The sequence below is a fragment of the Balaenoptera borealis genome (genome assembly GCF_965194805.1).
Source record: "Balaenoptera borealis genome assembly, chromosome: 14".
NCBI classification, from domain to species: domain Eukaryota; kingdom Metazoa; phylum Chordata; class Mammalia; order Artiodactyla; family Balaenopteridae; genus Balaenoptera; species Balaenoptera borealis.
This window is the reverse complement of record NC_138875.1, coordinates 79,530,932-79,551,828: the sequence shown is the minus strand read 5'-3', so window position 1 is coordinate 79,551,828 and position 20,897 is coordinate 79,530,932. Positions and strand designations below refer to the sequence as shown.

The window sequence follows — 20,897 nt, the reverse complement described above, 5'->3', positions numbered from 1 at the left end:
CATGAATTCTGTGTTTATTTTATTCTTAGTGCCTATTACAATTTGTAGCTTTATGTTTGTGTGTTTGTTTAGTGGTGACTTCCCCAACTCAATGAAAGCAGGGACCCTGTCTGTTTCATCCACCACTGCATCCCCACACCTATGTAGTGCCTGTCATACAACAGACACTCAAGAAATGTTTTTAGAGTGGGTGCAAAGAATTGTTAGCTCAGACTGGTGGGCAGTGCTGATATTCAAACCAAGGCTCATTTGAGCATAAAGCTTGGGCTTATTTTGTACTTTCTAGGAAGTCCAAGCCTCTTTGTACATGTGCTTTATTCACAGCAAAGTCCCTTTGGTGCTCACTCACAGCCTATTAATTCTAAGTTTACTCACGGTACTGACAAGCTTGATGTTCTGGTTTCCCAACCAGCAGTGTCCTTGCTTGGTAACAGAGAGGAGAGGGCAGGAGGAGGAAGTTGGTAGGAAATTAGGTGTGGGAGGGAGGAAGTTATACATGCTTATGCCTGCTCGGATCTTTACTAATAGCTCAGCAAGGAAGGAGACATAAAAACTACAGAAAAGCAGACACAAGGAAAATGAGGGAGTGGGAACCACAAAACTCTGTGGTTTCTTATGCACAAAGGGAGGAAAGGAGATGGATGGAACCCAGGGGGTAGGCACAGGGAGTTTCTAAGCCACAATTACTTTTCTGCTTTTTAAGCTGGATACATGAGTACTTATTGTTTACAGACATACAGAACACATTGTTTCTTGTTATAAGAAAGAAATACTATGCACCGTGTTCTTTCATAGAATGGAAGAGATATTTGAAGTGTGATGCATGTAGTATATTGTTTAAGAGATCTGTAATACTGCTCTTCTAAGCCTTAGAATCTAAGGTACTTTAAGCTGCATGAATCTCTGTGTTCTAAAGGTGAGTAAGATGAAGGCCATTCACAGAGTAGGAAGGAAGCTTGTTTCCCATACAGAAAATGTATATGTTTCTTACAAGCTAGATGAACGAAGTTTTGTACAGATTGTTCTTTCAATGTATGGAACTTGTACCCAGGATTTGGAGTAGCCAGTGAAATGTCTGAAAAACCTGCAAACCTACTTTTTCCAAAGTTTAACTGAAAGCTGTGTGAAACTGTGTTCAAAGCCCAAATAAGAGTGAAACCCTTTCAGACTGCATGGAAAGGCTTGTTTCCCACTTAGTAAATGTGTGTGTCTCTCATTAGCTAGACAAAAGAAGTTGTGTGTGTGTGTATGTGTGTATACACCTTACACATGTTATCTTAAAAAAAACCACAAGCAGAACATTTGCTTGCTTTTTAAACTGACTACAACAACCCCATAAGGCAGGGGGCAAATTAGTACCCCCAATTTCCTAGAAGGTACAAAATAAACGCCAGCTTTATGCTCAAATGAACCTGGGTTTGCCCACTAGCCTGAACCACCAAATCTTGGGAGAAACTGAGGCTCGGTGTCAGAGAAGGTCGTCATTTTGCCTAAGGTCACAGAGCTAATAAGTGGCAGAGGTGGGATTTGAATCCAGGTCTGTCTGATGTCATCATGGATGCTCTTACCCACCACTACATCCTACCTTCTGATACCTAGAGACTTGTTATTAAAGACCAGAGCCGGTGAGAACACCTGCTACCTTCTCCCTCCGACCTCCAATTTCCTACATTGGTCCTCTCTCTGCTCTTCTGGCTTCCATGCCAATGGCTGGGATTGGCCTCTGTGCTGTGGCCCCAGGGGCCAGGTGACAGAGAGCCCTTGGGGCTGGGCTGAGGCCGCATAGGAGTCTCTAGGCTGTGAGGAGAAATCTGCCCCTCAACAGCAGCAGTCAGGCGCCCAACTTCATTGGCTGTGGTTCGCCTGATTTAAAAGCCTCCGCCCCATGAACAGGAAGGGCCCAGGCCACGTGTCCCAGCAACATGCATATCAGGAGCTTCCTTACAAACAGGGCCCTGCTCCTTGGGACCCAGGAGAGGCCTAATTATAAGGTGTTGATGATTAAGCCCGAAGTGGCCTGGGACCCTGTTAGCTGCAGAAAGGCGGCCTCTTCCCTCTGTCCCAGTCCCAGGTGGATGGATGTGCTTATCTGTCCCCATGTCAGCTACAATCTTAGGCACAAATGCTCTGGGCCACAACTTCCCAAGCCTGTCTACCTCCTAAAGCACGGGGGGTTGGGTGCATGAGGAGAGGGAGGCCACGATGGGCAGAAGGTGCCTCCTTCCTGGTGGTCTAGAGATCATGACAGGAACTAGACAGACATGGGCCCCAACTGCAGGTCTGTCCCTTTCCTGGGAGGTTGATTTTGGCCAAGTTACAGCACCTCTCTGGGCCTCAGTTTTCTGCAAAGTGCAGGAGGTGGTACAGGCTGAGTAATGGCTCCCCCGATATGCCCACATCCTAATCCCTAGAACCTGTGAATGTTACCTTGCATGGCAAAAGAAATTTTGTGCATGTGCAGATGTGATTAAGTTTTAAGGATTTTGAGAAGGGGAGGTTATCTTGGATTATCAGGGGTGGGGTGGGGGCAATGCCATTACAAAGGTCCTTATCTGGGAGGATGGCGGGTCAGAGTGAAGGAAGCAGAGGTTGGAGAGATGTTCTTTGAAGACAGAGGAAGGGGCCACAAGCCAAGGATCACAGGCAGCTTCCAGAAGCTGGAAGAGGCAAAGGAACAGATTCTCCCCTAGAGCCTCCAGACGTAACCAGCCCTACTGACACTTTGACTTTAGCCCCATGAGACTGAGTTCGGACTTCTAACCTCCAGAACTGTAAGAGAATAAATTGTGTTGTGTTAAGCCACTGAGTTTGTGGTCATTGTTACAGTAGCAAGAGGAAACGAACACACCCTGTATTAGTTCCCACTGTCATGAGGCTAGTGTCAGGACCAAATGGTCAGAGAATCTTAGTTTAAGGCCTCTCCCTGAAGGGCTGGCTCTAGGGCAGGATGGGAGGAGGCCAGGAATCACGCTTGGGGCTGGGAGTGGCGTCTGGTGCTGTGGTCCCCTACCGCCTCTCTGACTGTATCTCCTATGACCAGGACTGGCTACCTAATTTGCAATGCTCGGTGGAAGATGAAAATGCAGGGCCTCTTGTCTAAAAAAAAGTTCAGAATTTCGAGACGGTGACAGCAGATCATCAAAGCAAGCGCGGGGCCCCTCCGCACAGGTTGCACAGCCATGAATCCGGCCCCGCCCTGCACTCTGCTCCACCCGTGCCGACCTGCTGCTCCTCGAACTTGCTAAGCATTCTTCCACCGCAGGGCTTTTGCACATGCTATTTCCCTTGCCTAGAATACCCTTCCCCAGATAGCTGCATGGCATATTCTCTTGCTTCTTTCAAGTCTTTGCACGAATGTCACCTTCCCAGTGAGGCCTCCCTAGCTACCCTATCTAAAAGAGCATCCGCCACCACGACACTCCTTGTTTTACTTTCCTCTACCCGATATACTGCTTATCTATTTCAGCCTTTTGTTTACGTAAGTCCCTTGAAAGCAGATACTGTGTTTATTCACTGCTATATACCTAGGACCTGGTATAGGGCCTGGCACAGAGTAGGTGCTCAACAAAATACTGGTTCAATGAATGAATGGGTGGATGGATGGATGTAAAGAGACTAGGATGGTGCTTGGCACGTAGTACGTGTGCTGTGATTGGCTTCTGCAATGACAATTCTTATCCTCATTTATTCCTAGGTAATAACAGGGGTAGGGGTGGTGTCACGCCTTCCAGGGCCCCCTTTCCTCTGCTTACCTTGTATTTTCAGTAAATAGTATATTGTGATAATAAATAGTAAATTACTGAGCTGCAGTGATTAGACGGCTTCATTCATAGGCATAATCTTGTTTACTCTTCACATCAGTACGATTACCATCCTCATTTTACAGATGAGGAAACTGAGGCTCAGAGACGTCCACTGACTCACCCAGGGTCCCATGGCTAATAAGTGGAGCAGCCGAGATGGAGCCTGCTTGTTTGATTCCAAGTCCAGGAGACCCACTCAACTCACTGCGCACTCAGTTTGCCTTTGCAGCGTTCTCATTAACTAATTACTTAGTTCAATGTCTGTGTTTTTGAGAGCCTACTACATGCCAGACACCATGCTAGGGATAAAATGAAACATACGGGAGACCTGGTCTCTGGTCTCACGAAGCTTGCAGTCTTGTTGGGGAGACAAGCCAGCAGTCACAACGGCACACGATGAATACGTGGGAGCACAAAGGTGAGTGGTCCAGCCCCACCTGGGTGCAGGGAGACAGTTCTCCCAGCAGAGGGAACAGCCACTGCAAAGGCCTGGAGGTGAGAGAACAGGAGCAATGATGGGGGTGGGGGGAAGGACCAAGAGAAGTTCAAAACATCTGGCAGGTGACAGATGGGATGTCAGGCTGGAGAGAGAGGCAAGGAACAGGCAGGTGTTGAAAAGGACTCCTGGGTCGGCTTCTAGGTTACTGAGAGCGCGCTGAAACCGTGGGGATGATGATGGTTCCCCCTCTTGAAAATGAGAACAGCCCTGGACACAGAAGCTGGCTACAGGGAAGCCTCCGCCTCACCTAGCGTGGGGACAAGTCTGCTCTGGGTAACACCGAGCCCCACAGGCCTGCAGCCGCCCGGTCAAGTTCACCAAGGAACAGAGCTCGCGCCCCTCCCCGCCTCAGCCACCCCGCTGCCCCTGCTGCCATCACTCAGCATGTATTTATGTAGGGGCGAAACGTGCCAGGGACCTTGAACAAGGACACGGCAGAGAATAAGTCTCCGTGATCCGGGTTCCTCTCCCTCTGCCCTGTCCTTGTTCTTCTGTGTGTATCTCCCTCCCCCTCTCTGTCGGCCCCTTGAAGGCAGGACCAGGTCTTATCCTCACAGCAAAGATTTTGCAGGCACTGAAAACTCTGTGCTAAAGCCTTCTAAATCCATGAGCTCATTCTCTCCTCACTGGGCTCCTCTTTGACATGGGTAATATCGTCTATTAGCCCCACACACAGAGGAGGCAGTGCAAGCTCAAAGCCCTGAGGATACACAGCTAGTGGCAAAGCCAGATTCAAAGCCAAGCTGTTCCAAGACCCAGGGTAGGAAGTATAACATTTCTTTCCTTCTTTGGCCCATTCAAGGTCTGACCTTGGCACTCCTAAGCCCCGAGGAGAAGAGGCAGGGGTCCGTCAAGCCTTAGTGGGCTCTCAGCCGCTGAGCAGTAGGCCTGGTGTTTACCTCCAATCTCTAAGCTCCAGCAGAGTCCTGACCCGCGGGTGCCACGGGGGAGAACGCACAAAAAGAGAAACATATACACACGTATTGAGCACCTACTACGTGTCGGGAGTTGCTGAAAGCACCTCCACCTGCGTTGTCTCAATTTATTTTTTAGCTTATCTCAAATCTCCCCTAAAATCTTGAGGGAAACAGCATTATCTCTTTTACAGATGGGGAAACTCAGGCACGGAGCAGGGAGGTGACTGGCCAGAGGTGATACTGATGGAAATGGCAGAACTAGGGTTCAAACTGGGATCCACCTCCCTCCAGAGCCCAAGGTCTTTCCAAATGACTCTGGAATATTTCTGGACAAGCTGAAAGTTGAGAAGTTTAAGTGGTGGGCTCCTCGGACCAAATCTCAGCTCTAACCCCCTTTCTTGCCCCTGGGGTACCTGGAGGAGATGTGAGAGCAGGGCAGCCCTACCCACAGCAGTGGAAGCCAACCCCAGAAAACCAGCAGAGCGGCGGCCCCCCAGCGCAACTCCAGGCCCCCACCCGGAGGGAGGGAGGAGGTGAAGGGGACGCCTCCGAGGCCACCTCAGGGAGTCTGGCTGCTTCCCTAATCATTTAGCTTGAGAAGAGCAAAATAATCACCACTTAGCTGGCTAATTAATCCCCGCAGCACCCCAGAGTAGGGGTTGCTACTGCACAGCCATAATGTGGTGTAGAAAGGTACATGGTGGGCCTGAGAGCCAGGCATCAGGGCCTCCCTGCTCGCCCTGAATGCACATTCACACCAGCCATTTACATCACTCATCTGTTCATTTGAGAGTCACTGCACACCTACCACACGTCGCCTAATCACGAGCATGGCAGACGTCACCCCTGCCCTCCTGGAGCTTAGAGTCTGGTAGGGAGGAGATATTCAACAGTTATCTGGAAAAATGCATACGCCAAACTGCTTTCCACTTTGGTACTGTGGCTCTGGCTGTCTCCTCTCCCTGGCCTGCCCTTTTGGTTTGGTTTTGCCTGGCTAACTACTACCCATCCTTTAAAACTCAGTTCCAAGGTCACCTTGTCAAAAAAGACTTTGCTGGGGGCTGGTTTAGGTACCATCTCTGTTTTCCAAGAGGGCTCTGCTTCCCTGCCCATCACCCCATCAGACTGTGAGCTTTGAGGCTGAAAGTGCCAGGTCTGGGTAGCTCCCGTGCCTAGTAGGGCGCCTGGCACTCTGTTGATGTCTAATAAATATTTGTAGAATGAATATATGAGAGGGTAAATCATGTGATCTGGAAGCAGTAAACTTTTGGGCCTTGGTTTCCTCATGTGCAGAATAAGAAGGTCTTCCTGGGTCTAACAGTCTGTGAACAAGAAGGCAGGAGTATAGCCCAGCCTCTGAGGGATTGGGGGGGGCCTCTGGAATGTCCAAACTGGGCATTAATCATGGTGGTTTGGCCCCTGCCAAAGCCACAAGCAGGCCAAAGCCTCTGAATCCCTCCAGCCTCTGCCAAGGGAACTGGTGTATATGTTTAAGTTCTCTCTGCCTGCAAGGAACTGAAACTGACTCTGACCCACCAAAACCAAAAGGGACTCTGGAAGGATTCTGGGTTCTCTCAGGCTTCAAGGGAGTGCGGGATCACCAGGCCACCTCACAGCCAAAGTGGAAAAACCTCTCTTCTTGACCGGTGTTTTTCCAAGTTTCCCACGCACACGAATTACCTGGGGATCTGGTTAAAACACAGACTGACGCATGACGCTGCTCCCAAGTGTTGAATGAATGAATGTACTCAACCTCTGTGTTCCTCTTTCCCTGGAAGAGGGCACTGGATGGGTCCTGCTTGGGCCAGGTGCCTGCCCCAAATTTCCAGTGGCGGGCCAGGCAGTAGAGGCGCCAACAGCCTCGGCCCCAGCCCTGTTCCCAAGTATCCAGTTATTCCCAGAGAAGCGTGGGCCTAGGGGTGGGCCGGCCACCCTAAGACAGGTTGACTACAGCTGGGGGAGCCGCACCAGCTCCCTACGTACACAGTGACCATCTGAGCTGGTGAAAGGTATCATCTTTCAACCTGGAAAGTGATTTCCAAAGGCCCAGTGCTAGGGGGCAGGTGGAGGAGAGTTTAAATAGCAGCTGTGTTCCTAATTTCCCCAGGAGGAGGCCTGGCCGCCCCTCCTCCATGTTGAGTGTTTGCCATTAAAAACAGACAGTATCATTTGGTTCAATAGAAAATGAATTAAAGGAAATTAAACGGCGTGGGCCATGCGACAAGCCTTGTCCCCCACTGTCTGAAAGCCGTTTTTCATCTTCCCCAGTGGGGAGCACCAGCTTGGGGGGTGTGGAGCCGAGCAGGGCTAGACAGATAAATAAATAACGCATAAGACCCCCCTCCCTCTCAGGGGCGAAGGCTGGGGTGCAGGAAATCCTGGATGCCCGCTTGGGCCCTGTCCCTACTGTGTCCCTTGGAGGCAGAATGTAGCCCTTGAGAGTCTCCCAGGGAACGGAGGGAAGGGAAACAAACAAGACAAGAACAAAAAATGATACGCAGGCCTCTGAGACAGAAGGGGGGTCAGGCTGGCTAAGGGAGGAGATTATGGACCAGAGGGGCTGGGAGAGGGGGGACTCTGGCACCTGGACGGTGGGGAGCGATTCTGGCTGTCCCTCAGCTGCACAAAGCAAGGCTGCTGCGGCCATCCGTGCTGGGGTAAGTGAGTCAGGAGGGCAGGGGTGGGGAAAGATGGGCAGAGAGGAGAGGACTGGGGAGCGGTTAAGAGTGGGGGTTCTGGAACTAGACTGCCTGAGTTCAAATCCTAGCCCTGCCACTTATCAGCTATGTGCCCTTGGCAAGTCACTTACCCTCTCTGTGCCTCCGTTTCCACATCTGCAAATTGGGAGTAATAAATATCTACCTCATAGGGTTGTTGTGATGATTAAATTAGTTCATGTCTATGAAGCATTTAGAATAGCACTAAGCACACTGGTTATTTGTTACTGCTATATCTTATTATCATAGAATATTGATTATGTTATTACTGTTGGTCCCTGGGGGCATCTCCCTTGGCATCTGAAGACCTAGCCATAAGCCATAGCTCTGCCCCCACAGACCTGCTGTATGACCCTGGGTAAGTGAACACACCTTGCTGAGTCTTGGGTTCCTCATCTACAAACCAGGAATAATCATCCTGGGACAGAGAGTGCTGGTGCCTCCCAAGGTCCATTCTTCCCTTCCTCCTTCAAAATAAGAATCCTGATTTTTGCTTAAGTCTACTGGCACCCAGCTGCAAGAAGATGCTCCCCAGCTCCCATGCAGTGATTGTGCCTGAGTGGTGGCCAATGAGATGTAAGTGAAAGTGACAGGAGCAATTTCCAGAAATTGGAAATGCTCACCAATGAAGGGAGAGGAACACTAATGACAGCTGATGCAAAAACCCCACGTAAAATGGTAGCATGCAGAATCCAGAAGCGTATAAAAAAGATAATATATTATGACCATGTGGGGTTTGTTCTAAGAATACAGGGCTTAATAGGAAATCTACTAATGCCATTCTTCATATTAACAGATCTAAGGAGAAAAATCAAATGATTTTTGATCAAATTCAACAATCATTTTTTACTTTCAAAATTTTAATAAACTGGACTTTATGGATAATTCCTTGACACAATAAAGCATTGGCCTCATTCCCAAAGCCTATATCTTGTTTTATGGGGGATTGTGATGGTTAGTTTTATGTTTCAATTTAGGCTATGGTATCTAGTTATGCAATCAAACACTGATCTAGGTGTTGCTGTGAAGGTATTTTGTAAGTCTGAGAAACATCTACAATCAGCTGACTTTAAGTAAAGAAGATTCTCCTCAATAATCTTGGTGGGCCTCATCCAAACAGCTGAGAAGCCACAGAGCTCTGCAGAGGTCAGAATGTTCCACTTTCTTTAACAAGGAAGAACTGAAGGTAAAGGCTTAGGCTTCATCTTTTGTGCTGACATTGATTGGTAGAGGCTGTCTGGATTGCTGCACTGAGAAAGCTGAATCTGGGTAAAGCAGGGTCATGATTGTTTAGTGATTCCTGACACAAGCACAGGTTGGCAAATGGTAGCTCCTAGGGTGTTTGCCATCTCTGGATTCAGCGCTGCTCTAGGGATTAGTGGGCACCTGGGCTACAAACGTCAAGCAGAGCAAACAAAGAACAAATCCTAGGGTTGACTGTGAACATCTGATGCCTTGGGGTAAAACTAAAATTAGCCTCGTGATTTCAAAGAGTTAAGTTGGCCAAATTCACTTCTGATGGCTTCCAGCACAGACTCCTGGCCACATTTCACTCCTTGGGGTCTTCTATTTCTCAAAGTATCTGTGTGCTGCAGAATACTGAGTCCCCCACTCAGACAAAACTTTCTTGCAAAGGCCAAACTAGAAGGAATTAGGAATGCAAATGAATTCAAACTCCTGACCAGGGTTAGCAAAATCTTTCTTAAAGGGCCAGAAGGTAAATATATTAGGCTTTGTGGGCCACAGAGATTGTCACCACTACTCAACCCTGCCATTGTAGCATGAAAGCAGCCACAGACAATACATGAATGAGCATGACTATGTTCCAATAAATCTTTATTTATAAAAACAAGCACTGGGTCCATAAGTTGTAGTCTATCTCTGAACTAGGTTCTGCAGCATATTGTGCTCCTTAATACAAGGTTCCATGGTTAATAAGTTGAGAAAATGTCAGGGAAAACAAAGTGAAACAATTTTCTTGGCTGCAGGACTTCTCAGAGCCTTTACTGTGTGCAAGTGGAAGATAAAGTTTAAAGCATTTCCCAAAGTCCTCGACCATGGAACACCTTTTAACAAAATGCCTATCAACATCTCCCCAAGGCCCCAGAATCACAGTTTAGTAAATGGTATTTTCTTCCATCTGATTTTGGTTAGATTCTGACTTTCTTGCTCACCTTGAACTATAAGTGGATAACTGCAAATGCTCTCTACTTTCTTTAGAATAACAGTAATAAACAACAAGGATTTACTGCATAGCACAGGGAACTATATTCAATATCTTGTAATAAACTATAATGGAAAAGAATGAAAAATGGATATATACATGTATATGTATAACCAAATCACTTTGCTGTACACCTGAAACTAACACAATACTGTAAATCAATTATACTTAAAAAAAAAAAAGAATAACTAACCAGTCATCATTTGACTTGTGTTATCTTAATCCTCACAACAATGTTGTAAGTCCTAATATTCCCATTTTAAAGATGGGGATTCTGAGGCTCAGTGAGGTTAATCAGGGTCTAAGAGGGTGAATATCTTATGGGTCTAATGTAATCACATGAGCCCTTTAAAAGCAGAAGGGGAAGTCAGGGAGATGTGAAGCACATTCAGGCTTGAAGATAGAGGAGGCCACGTGAACAGACCAGAATGTGGTTTCCGGGAGGTGACAGTGACCCCTGGCCAACAGCCAGCAAGAAAACGGGGATCTCAGTCCTACAACCACACAGAACTGAATTCTGCCAACAACCTGAATAAGCCTGAAAGTCAGTTCTCCTCAAGAACCTCCAACAGGAGCCCAGCCTAGCTGACACTTTGATTTTGACCTTATGTGACCCTACACAGAGAACACGGGCAAGCCCACCTGGCTTTTGACCTACAGAACTGTGAACTAATAAACGGGTGTGTTTTTCAGCCACTGAGTTGGTGGTAATTTGATAGGCAGCAATTGAAAACTAACACGGGTCCGTACTATTGTGATCTCATTTTATAGACGAGGAAGTGAAAGCCCGCAGAGGTGAAGGAACCTGCAGGGTGACACAGCTGCTAAATGGTAAAGGGTTTCTCAAACAGGAGTTGAACCCAGGCAGTCTGGCTTTTTACTGTTACGCTGTGTTTTACATATGTATTTGTCTGCAACAATCTCCAACATAGATGGTTAAGTTAAAAAAAAAAGCAAGGCGGGAGCTGTGTATAGAATATTACTGTTTGATTATATAAAGATGAGTAGGAAGAATATATACATGGGTCTGCTTGTATATGTCCATGGTAGCTATGAAAAGATTCAAGGATGATATGATTATTTCCCAGGGGGGGAAATGGGTGTCTGGGGCCAGGACAGGGAAGAAGACTTTTCACCATATATTATTTTTGGTGTTTTGACTTCTGAACCCTGTGATTGTATAACGCATTAAAAAAATGAAGTATCCTCAATAATGAGAGGAATGGGGAATACTTGGGAGACATATGAATAGGTGAAAAAACACTCTCAAAAGGGCCCAGTACTGTAGGTAAACTGGTTTGTAGGTATATTAATTTGCTAGGGCTGCCATAACAAAGTACCACAGACTGGGGGGTTTATACAACAGAAATTAATTTTCTTATAGTTCTGGAGACTAGCAGTCTGAGAACAGGGTGTAAGTCCCTTCTGGGAGCTGTAAGGGAAATATCTGCTCCACGCCTCTCTCCTTGGCTTACAGATGACTGTCATCTCCCTGTGTCTTTACGTGGTCTTCCCTGTGTGGTGTGACTGTGTCCTAATTTTCTTTTTATAAGGACACCAGTCATATTAGATTAGGTCCCACCCTAATGACTTCACTTTAACTTAATTACCTGTTTAAAGACTCTTTCTCCAAATACAGCCGCATTCTGATGCACTATGGGGTTAGGCCTTCAACATATGAATTTTTGCGGGGGACACAGTTCAGCCCATAAAATGAACATTTAATCCAGGGTTTCTCAACCTTGGCGCTACTGACACCTGGGACTGGATAATTCTGGGTCTCAGGGGGCTGTCCTGTGCACTGTAGGATGTTCAGCAGCATCACTGGTCTCTACCCACTAAATACCAGTACCACCCCCCATCCCATGATGACAATCAAAAATGTCCCCCTAGTTGGGAACCACTGCTTTAACCCCTTCTAGCCCTGCTGTGTGCGAAGCTGCAGCAAGTACAACTGGCTCTTCCAGAAGTTCTGCACTTTTATACACAGAATGACGTACTGTGAGAACCACAGCTGAGACCTAGCAAACTCAGACCTGCCCTGGTGGAGACCTGCGTCTGCTCAGGAGGGGAGGGGAGAGAGAGAGGAATGACTGACCCCCAGGAGAGAACATGACTCAATCAATGGGAAACCACTTTGAGAGCAAAAGTGCTGGGTTCAGGGCCCAGAAAAGAGAGGGATTTTAATGGCACAAAAAGCCTCATGAATCCTCTTGGCTCTCACATCCAAGAAAACCACCTTTCTTGCTCTTGTCTGCCTTCCCCTGTACTTAAGAGACGAACCACGGGGGCTGAAAGCTCGTGGAATTGCGTCCTGTGGAAACCTCTCATCCAGGGGCTGGCTGTGCAGGCTGCACTAGGGGTCAGTTAAGATGATTTCAGACATGGGAAGGGCTTCCTCCTTCCTGTTCTTATGGGAAAAGACAGGAAGTTGGTCACATGCTGTGTTTTTTGGAGAAACAGGTCAGCTAAACGTTTCCTTGTTTCTGATACAGCTAGTCCTAGTATCCACCCAGCAACTGGATACCCGGCCTTCTACCTTCTGATAACCTTAATGGGATAAAAACAACCATTTAAGAGATGAGGAAGCCGAGGGCTCCAAAGAGTGAGGTCACCTGTCCAAGGTCACATAGGTAGTAAGTCCAAGAACCAGGATTTGAACCCAGTTTTGCTGACTCAAGGCCAGTTTTCTTCCTGCTGTGCAGTGTTTACTCATGACACACCCGCTACTGAGAGTTTTTAGAGAAGTACCTGCTTTTATATTTCTCCATCTGAAAAATGGGCAGAATGGCAGCTGCCTGCTACCTATGCTAGTGAGAGGTTGAATGAACCCTGCCCTAAGAATGTTCTAGAAGAATGCTGTCCACTGGAATGTACTACATCTGCTTTGCTCAACACTGGCTATCGAGCAGTGCAACTGAGAGACTGAATTTTAAATTTAATTAATTTAAATGTAAATAGTCACCTGTGGCTTGTGGCTGTCATACTGGACAGTGCATTTCTAGAATCTTAAGCCAAGAGGATTTCATTTTAACAAAAGGAAGGAGCAATGTGGACAAGTCAAGTTTTAAATTATTACTACTATTAATACTAGGAGTTGGAGTGTCAAGAAAATTTTCCAGGACAAGAAAATTTGCTTTCTTAACTAGGTTCGGGTTAGTTTAAAACAAAAGTTTCACTTGCAGAGAATCAGGGAGTACACGAAGGTGAGGAGGGCGTCTTACTCGTTTTTATATTCTCAGGGCCTAGCATTGCCTTTGTAAGCAAATAAGTCCCAAATAATGTCCATTGGATTGAGGAGAGAAAGGGGATGTGGCTGAGAAGAACTCTACGTGGTGGGGTAGCAGCAGGCCTAGTTTTCACCCCTTAACAGGAAATTAACACGAGGCTCTTCATTCAGCCCATAATATCCATGTGTCGACAGACCTAATGGTCCTTGTTCTCATGAGTCTATACTTGAATAGTGGGGACAGAAAATAAACACAAGACAATCCAATCATTTCAGATACTGGCACACGCGAGGAGGGAAATAAAATGGTGATGGGGTAATGCAAACTGGGGACCACCACTCTGAACAGGGTGGTCAGGGAGGCGACAGAGTCTCAGAAGAAGTGACACTTGAATGATGGGAAGGGGACAGCCGTGGGAACATAGAGAAAAACCTCCCCAGGCAGAGGGAGCGGTAAGTGCAAAGGGCCTGAGAAGGAAGGTGCTGGCTGGTCCAGGGTGAGCCAAGGGAGAGGACAAGGTCCTGGGTGATGAGGTCGGAGAAGTGGGTAGGAGCCTGATCAGGCAGGGCCAAGATGTATGAACTGTATAAGTTATCTGGATTTATGATGACAAGTGGCTGCTCTAGACACCCGGACAGTGTAATGGTTTGGGGCCGAGGTTACAGATCGGTGGACGTCATTGTTAACCCACCTCCTTCTTGGCCGGCCAATGAGCATGGCTGTCCTGGGAGGCCCAGGTATGAGAAGATCCTGGACAGACCCTCTGGTGTCCGGAGGCACGTGGGAATCAGTGGCTCACCCAGCCTCACACATCAGGGACCGTGGGGCCATCAAGCAAACCCAAATACCAGAAGCCCTTCCAATACAATTATAATATTAAAAACCAACCCACCCTCTCAGTGGACGGTGTGGAGGTGCAGGAAAGAGCATCTGTGCTGTGAGCCATTAGGGGTCCCTGACAGATGTGCTCCTCTCCCCCCTCCCCCCATCAGCTGCAAATGAAGACCCGTCCTTTTCTTCTGCCCAGACAAGGATTGATGAGGATTTGGGAGAGCACTCAGACAGGCAAGGAAAGGCTGTGAACCTTTTCCAAGCCTGCAATTTATCTTGAGGAGACTATTCACATCACTTTTTACAGGCTGGATTATGCTCTGACCTGGCACATTAATCTCGCCGAATAAAATAATAATAATCAGAAAAAGGGAGCTGGACAGTTGCCAGGGAGGCATTAATAACTGTCGCCCACACCTTGGAGGTGCAGGGACGGGGTGCCACCTCCCATCCCCGCCCCCTGGCCCCCAGAGGTGCCCGTCGAAGGGGAAGGAAGTGAGGTAGCCATTGCCTGAACTTGGGGGAATTTTATAGAGATGGTGTATGGGGACATCGCTCCTCAGTCAACTCTGAGGAATTTTCCGAGCAAATCCAGAGAACTTCCATGGGAGGGAGTGTGGTCTAGTAACTCCCTCCCAGAGCAGGGGTTCTGGAATCAGACTGTCTGAGTTCAAATCCCCACTCAGCCACTTATACACTGTGTGACCTTGGGCTACTTCTTAACCTCTCACTGCGTTTGTGTTTTCCTCTGGAAAACAGGGATAAAACCAGCAACTGCTGGGAGTGTAAAGTGGTGTAGCTGCTGTGGGAAACAGTTTGGTGGTTCCTCAAAAAGTTAAACATAGAATTACCATATGACCCAGCCATTCCACTCCTAAGTATTTACCCAGAAAAACTGTGTTCAAACAGATACTTCTACACAAATGTTCAAAGCACTGCTATTCCCAATAGCTAAACAGTGGAAGCAATCCAAATGTCCATCAATGGATGAATGGATAAACAAAGGGTGGTCTATCCACACAATGGAATATTATTCAGCCATTAAAATGGAATGAAGTGCTGATTTCTGCTACAATGTGGATAAATCTTGAAAATATGATGCTAAGTGAAATAAGCCAGACACAAAAGGTCACATAATGTATGATTCCATTTATATGAAATGCCCAGAATAGGTAAATCCATAGAGGTGGAAAGCAGATTGGTGGTGGCCAGAGGGAAGGGGGAGTGACTGAATGGGTACAGGGTTTCCTTTGGGGGTGATGAAAATCTCTTAGGACTAGATAGAGGTGATGGTTGCACAGCACCATAAATGTACTGAATGGCACTGAATTGTATACTTTAATTTTTTTTTAAATTAATTTATTTATTTTATTTATGGCTGTGTTGGGACTTCGTTTCTCTGCGAGGGCTTTCTCTAGTTGTGGCAAGTGCGGGCCACTCTTCATCACGGTGCGCGGGCCTCTCACTGTCACGGCCTCTCTTGTTGCGGAGCACAGGCTCCAGACGCGCAGGCTCAGTAGTTGTGGCTCACGGGCCTAGTTGCTCCGCGGCATGTGGGATCTTCCCAGACCAGGGCTCGAACCCGTGTCCCCTGCATCGGCAGGCAGATTCTCAACCACTGCACCACCAGGGAAGCCCGAATTGTATACTTTAAAATGATTGCTGGGACTTCCCTGGTGGTCCGGTGGAAGACTCCGCGCTCCCAATGCTGGAGGCCCGGGTTCGACCCCTGGTCGGGGAACTAAGATCCCACATACCGCAACTAAGCCCGTGCATCACAACTAGAGAAGCCCACAGGCCACAATGAAGACCCAGCACAGCCTAAATAAATAAACAAACAGACAAATAAATAAATAAATGTCAGTTCTTGAAGACCCACTGAAGCCAAAATAAACAAACAAATAAATAAATGTCAGTTCTCTCTAATTTATAAAAATAAAATAAAATAAAATAAAACGATTGCTGGTTAATTTTATGTTATGTGAATTTTACCTCAATTTTTAAAAAACCCACAAAACAACAGCACTTGCCTTGTGAGACAGATGTCAGAGGGAAAAGGGTTAGAGCAGGGCCTGGCCCACATGAAGGGCTGACTCCACATTAGCTGTTCCTATCGCCATCAGCGTTGTTACTCTGAGGTTTGCAATCTCTGGCAGGTTATTTAACTCAGTTTCTGCTCTGTGCAGAGAGATATCAACAGTATCCACCTCCCAGGATTGCTAAGATTAAACAAGACGATGTCTTCAGTAGACTATAAACTCCATGAGTATGTGGATTTTTGTCTACTTTGTACTTTGATACTGATGTATCCCTGTGCCTAGAACAGTGCCTGGCACACCGCTGGCATTTAGCAACTATTTCTTGAACAAATGGCAGTGCTTAACACACTGCCTGACTCCTGGTAATTGTTCAGCAATGTTTACTTGCATTTATTACTATTGGTCTGGTTGCTGCATTTCTTTGAAGGTTTGCTGCATGTTCCTTTCTAGCACAGGGAAGTGAGTACTACTTTGCCTTATAGATTTTGGTGTCTTCATGACAGACGTGTCTGGACACCTACCATATACGAGAGGTTTGAGCTGAGCTGACAATGGAGTCTACGCTCTCACTGCGGTTACAAGAGGAGGTGATGAGAGTTAGTGTAGTTGTCTAGACTATCAACTCATCCACTCACCCATCCATCTACCAACCTGTCTGTCCATCCTTCTAAATATCCATCTGAATATCCATCTACCCATCTAAATATCCATCCATCCATCCATCCATCCATCCATCCATCCATCCAAGTACCCATCCATCATCTATCTAAATATCCATCCATCCATCTACCCATCCAACTATCCACACAATCACTGGGCTATCCATCTGTCCACATATCCACCAACTTTCCCATCTAGCCATCCAATTCATCCATCTACCTATATATCCATTCACCCATCCATCTACCCACCCAAACATATATGCATACATACAATGAATGCTTCAGAGTGCATATCAGATGCTGGTGATGCATCAACAAAGAAACCAGATGCATTCATTTCCTGCTGTCACAGAGGTTACAGTCGAGCAGAGCAGGCAGACAATTAAACAATCAATTATAGTCAGGGTGGTGAGTGCTGGAAGAGGGGAAGTACAGGGTGCTGTGAGAGTCCCCAGTAGGGGCACCATACCTCACCTGAAGGGGCAGGGGAGGTTTCTAAGAGGCTGTGATCTGCAGGAGGAGCGGGAGTTGGTTAAGACACAAGAAAGGAAAAGGGTCTTTGAGGTAGAAGGGCAGCACATAGCTGACTCTGGAAGCTGTAAGGGTTAGTTACTCAGTCTCAGTGCCTCAGTTTTCTTATCTGGAAAATGGGGTTAGAACATCTACCGCATGTCAGATTGGGAATAGTTGGTGTATGGAAGGAAATGAAAGAAGAAGTGTCTGGCTGAAGCACAGGGAACAGAGGGAAGAGGGGCAGGAGAGAGTGAGAGGAAGAGTAAGGATGCTGGATAGGCAGGTGGGCTGCAAAGCCTCACCTGCTTCCTCTCCAGGCAATGACAACCCACCCCTCATTTCACCCACATACATAAAGTCTTTTTATGTTTGCAGCATCTCAAACGGGGTTTTGTAAACATCTCTATTTTCTAAAGGAAGAAACATGTTCAGGCACATGTAGTGACTCACCCAAGGCCCCGTGGCTGGAAAGTGGCAGGGTCAGGAATGGCCCAGGAATTCCGACATCCATTCAGTGCTGGGCAGATGATCTCCTGACATGGCCATGGCCTTGGGAGTTGGAAGATGTGAATTCTGATTCTATAACTGACCAGCTGGGTGTTTTTTGGACAAAATATCTCACCCCTCTTTCAGCCACAGTACAGGGTAAGTGAAAAAATGGCCACCCAAAGATACCAGGTCCCAATCCCTGGAAGCTGTGAATGTGACCTCATCTGGAAAAAGGGTATTTGAAGACACAATTAAGTTAAGGCTCTTGGCACGGGGAGAGTATCCTGGATTGTCTGGGTGGGGCCCAAATGCAGTCACATGTATCTGTATGAGACAGATAGAAGGAGACGTCATACACAGCAGAGGCCAGGTGACCGCAGAGGCAGAGACTGGAGTGATGCTGCCATGAGCTAAGGAATGCTGCCAGCTACCAGACGCTGGAAGACGCAAGGAAGGGTCCTCCCCTAACATCCAGCACTGCCCCCACACCTCTGACACCTAGATTTCATTTCAGTGACACTGATTTTGGACTTCTGACCTCCAGGACTGTGAGAGAACAAATTTCTATTGTTTTCAGGCCCAGGCATGTGATTATTTATTATAGCAGCCACAGGAAATGAATACAGTGGGCCCTCTGTATCCGTAGGTTCCTCGTCTGTGGATTCAACCAGTCTCACATAGAAAATCCGAGGATGCGGAACCGCAGATACGGAGGACCAAATGTAAGGGACTTGAGCATCCACGGATTTTGGTATCCGAGGAAGATCTTGGAACCAATCCCTCGCAGATACTGAGGGATGACTGTACTCAGCTTTTCATCTAGAAAGAGGTGATAATAATCTCTCTCTCACTCAGAGGGGTGTTGAGAGCCTTATATGAGTCAAGACATGGGAAGGAATCTAGCAAGAACCAGAATGCACTAGGCAATGAGTAACCATTCTCTGTCTGTTTTCCTTATCCTTCTCCCATACCCACTTTGAGGTACAGCTTGGGCCCCGAAGCTGAAGCCCTGGGCTGGAGTCCCAACTCTACCACTTAATAGCTGTCTGCCTGCTCAACCTTCCGTCTCCTCCTCATCAATGACAGTAACTGTACCTCCCTGAGAGGAATAGCAAGAGGCTATGTAAGGTAATTCATACATGAAGTGCTCTTAGTACAGTCTCAGGTACACAGTCGGTGCTCAATAACTGCGAGCCATTATTATTCCAGGCAGTCAGTGCGGAGCCAGCTTCCTCGCATGCCTGGATTCACGTCTCCTGCCTTCAACAAAGTGCCACAACTGCTATGAAGGAAAAGGTTCAGGGCATCTAGAACCCAAGGGGCACTGAACCCAAGGAGGGGCTCATGGGAACCCTGATTTGTAGCCGGTTGGTCAGAAGTACAGGTGACAACTTGGGGCTGGTGACTGGCATCTGAAGTGACAGGGGCAGTCTTGCGGGACTGAGCCCTTATCCTGTGGGATCTGACACTATCTCGAGGTGGATAGTGTCAGAACTGTGTTAAACTGAAGGATACCCAGCCAGTGTCAGAGAATTACACGATGTGTGGAAAACCCACACATCTGGTGTCAGAGGTATTGAGTGTGTGTGTGTACAGAAGAAACACAGGAGTGTGTTTTTCCTATACACCTGGCCAGTGATTTGATCAGTTGTCACTCAAGACAGATGGTCAATTCCAATCTGCTCTTCTGCCAACCAACGCTTGGGACAAATTCTGAGCTTTCTGACATAACTGTGATGTCTTTTCCTCACATTGCTCAGTCCTCTGAATTACAATGATTATCCCCCAAGACCTCTTCATCCCAACACCTCCTGCAGGCCTCTCCCTAAGGTACACTCCAAAGAATCATTGCCACCAGTCTGCTTCCTGTGTCCATGGCAGGCATCACTCATGGGCACAGAGTCCTTTTCTTCTGAGCCTCGGTACCCTCTGTATAACGTGCCCCAGAAGCCACAAAGAGTCAAAAACCTTTGCGAGCCATCCTTCCCCGGGAGAAGCAGGACCCAGGGCATGTCAATGTGCTTTTTTCCCTTTCTTGGGTGAAATTTAGATGAAAATTGCATCAAGGTCAGCTTTGAACAACAAAACTTAGGAAATGCACTTGGAGAGCAGAGGCGTAACAAGAAGGTGGTGACAATAAAGAATGATGCTCAGCTTCAAGGGATGACGAGAGGTGGGAGACAGGATCCACTAGCTCAGGCTCTGTTCATTTGATGCACTGACATTAGCTCTGCCCAAGTCCAACCTTTCCTTCTCCAGAAGGCGTCCTGAAACCCCTGCATGATTGGCGTGATGGGCCTACCTTGGACTTGACAGCCAGGATGATCTTGGGCAGGGCCACGACAAGGCACTTGAGGGCGATGGTGATGTACTTGAGCACAAAGTCTGCGATGCCCACGATCCACAGCAGGTCAAAGAAGTCCAGCGTCTCCAGGTTGGGCTTCAGGAATATGAGGCTGGGGGATGAGTCAGAGAGTCAGGATGCTTACTTAGGGTCACTGGCCCTTAGGGGCCTTTCTACTCATTCTGGGAGCCTTGTAAATATTACCTGTAGAAAGAGCACTAAACTGGGAGTCAGATATCTGTGCCCTGTTCCTGAATCTGCTATTAACTTGCTGTGTGACCTCAGGTGGGTATCTTAACCTCTCTGAGCCTCAGTTCCCCTGAGAGTTAAATGATGAGATTGGCCTAGAGCATCATTAGTTAAGGTCCCCTCCAGTTTTATGGGCCACAACAGGCTTCACAAGAGGAAACAAAAGGAAGGAAGGAAGGCCGACCAATAACATGAAGGAGGGAGAGAGAGAGAGAAGGAGGGAGGAGGGATTTGATGTGCAGACGCTGTGCTAAGCAATTTACTCACTGTATCTCATTGTCCTACAGAGTGAGCACTGCTCATCCCCACTTTATAAATGAGGCACTGAAGCTTGGAAACGTGAAGTTAAGTTGCCCAAGGTCACACTGCATGATAAGCAT

The 20,897-nt window shown here is 47.3% G+C and overlaps 1 protein-coding gene and 1 long non-coding RNA gene across 4 annotated transcripts in view; both read right to left on the bottom strand.

Moving 5' to 3' along the window:
• The window catches only part of RNFT2 (ring finger protein, transmembrane 2), a 62,684-nt gene that overhangs the window by 25,377 nt on the left and 16,410 nt on the right, over nucleotides 1–20,897 (bottom strand). For all 3 annotated transcript variants that reach the window (XM_082355735.1, XM_082355733.1, XM_082355734.1), the window contains one exon: nucleotides 20,227–20,380. In XM_082355735.1, coding sequence (XP_082211861.1) covers nucleotides 20,227–20,380 — 154 coding nt within the window. The remainder of the gene's footprint in view (nucleotides 1–20,226; nucleotides 20,381–20,897) is intronic.
• LOC309611395 lies at nucleotides 147–20,207 on the bottom strand. The gene is made up of 2 exons (XR_014234507.1): nucleotides 17,886–20,207; nucleotides 147–16,042 (listed from the first exon to the last, which is right to left on the bottom strand). It is a non-coding gene; the product is annotated as an uncharacterized lncRNA (long non-coding RNA).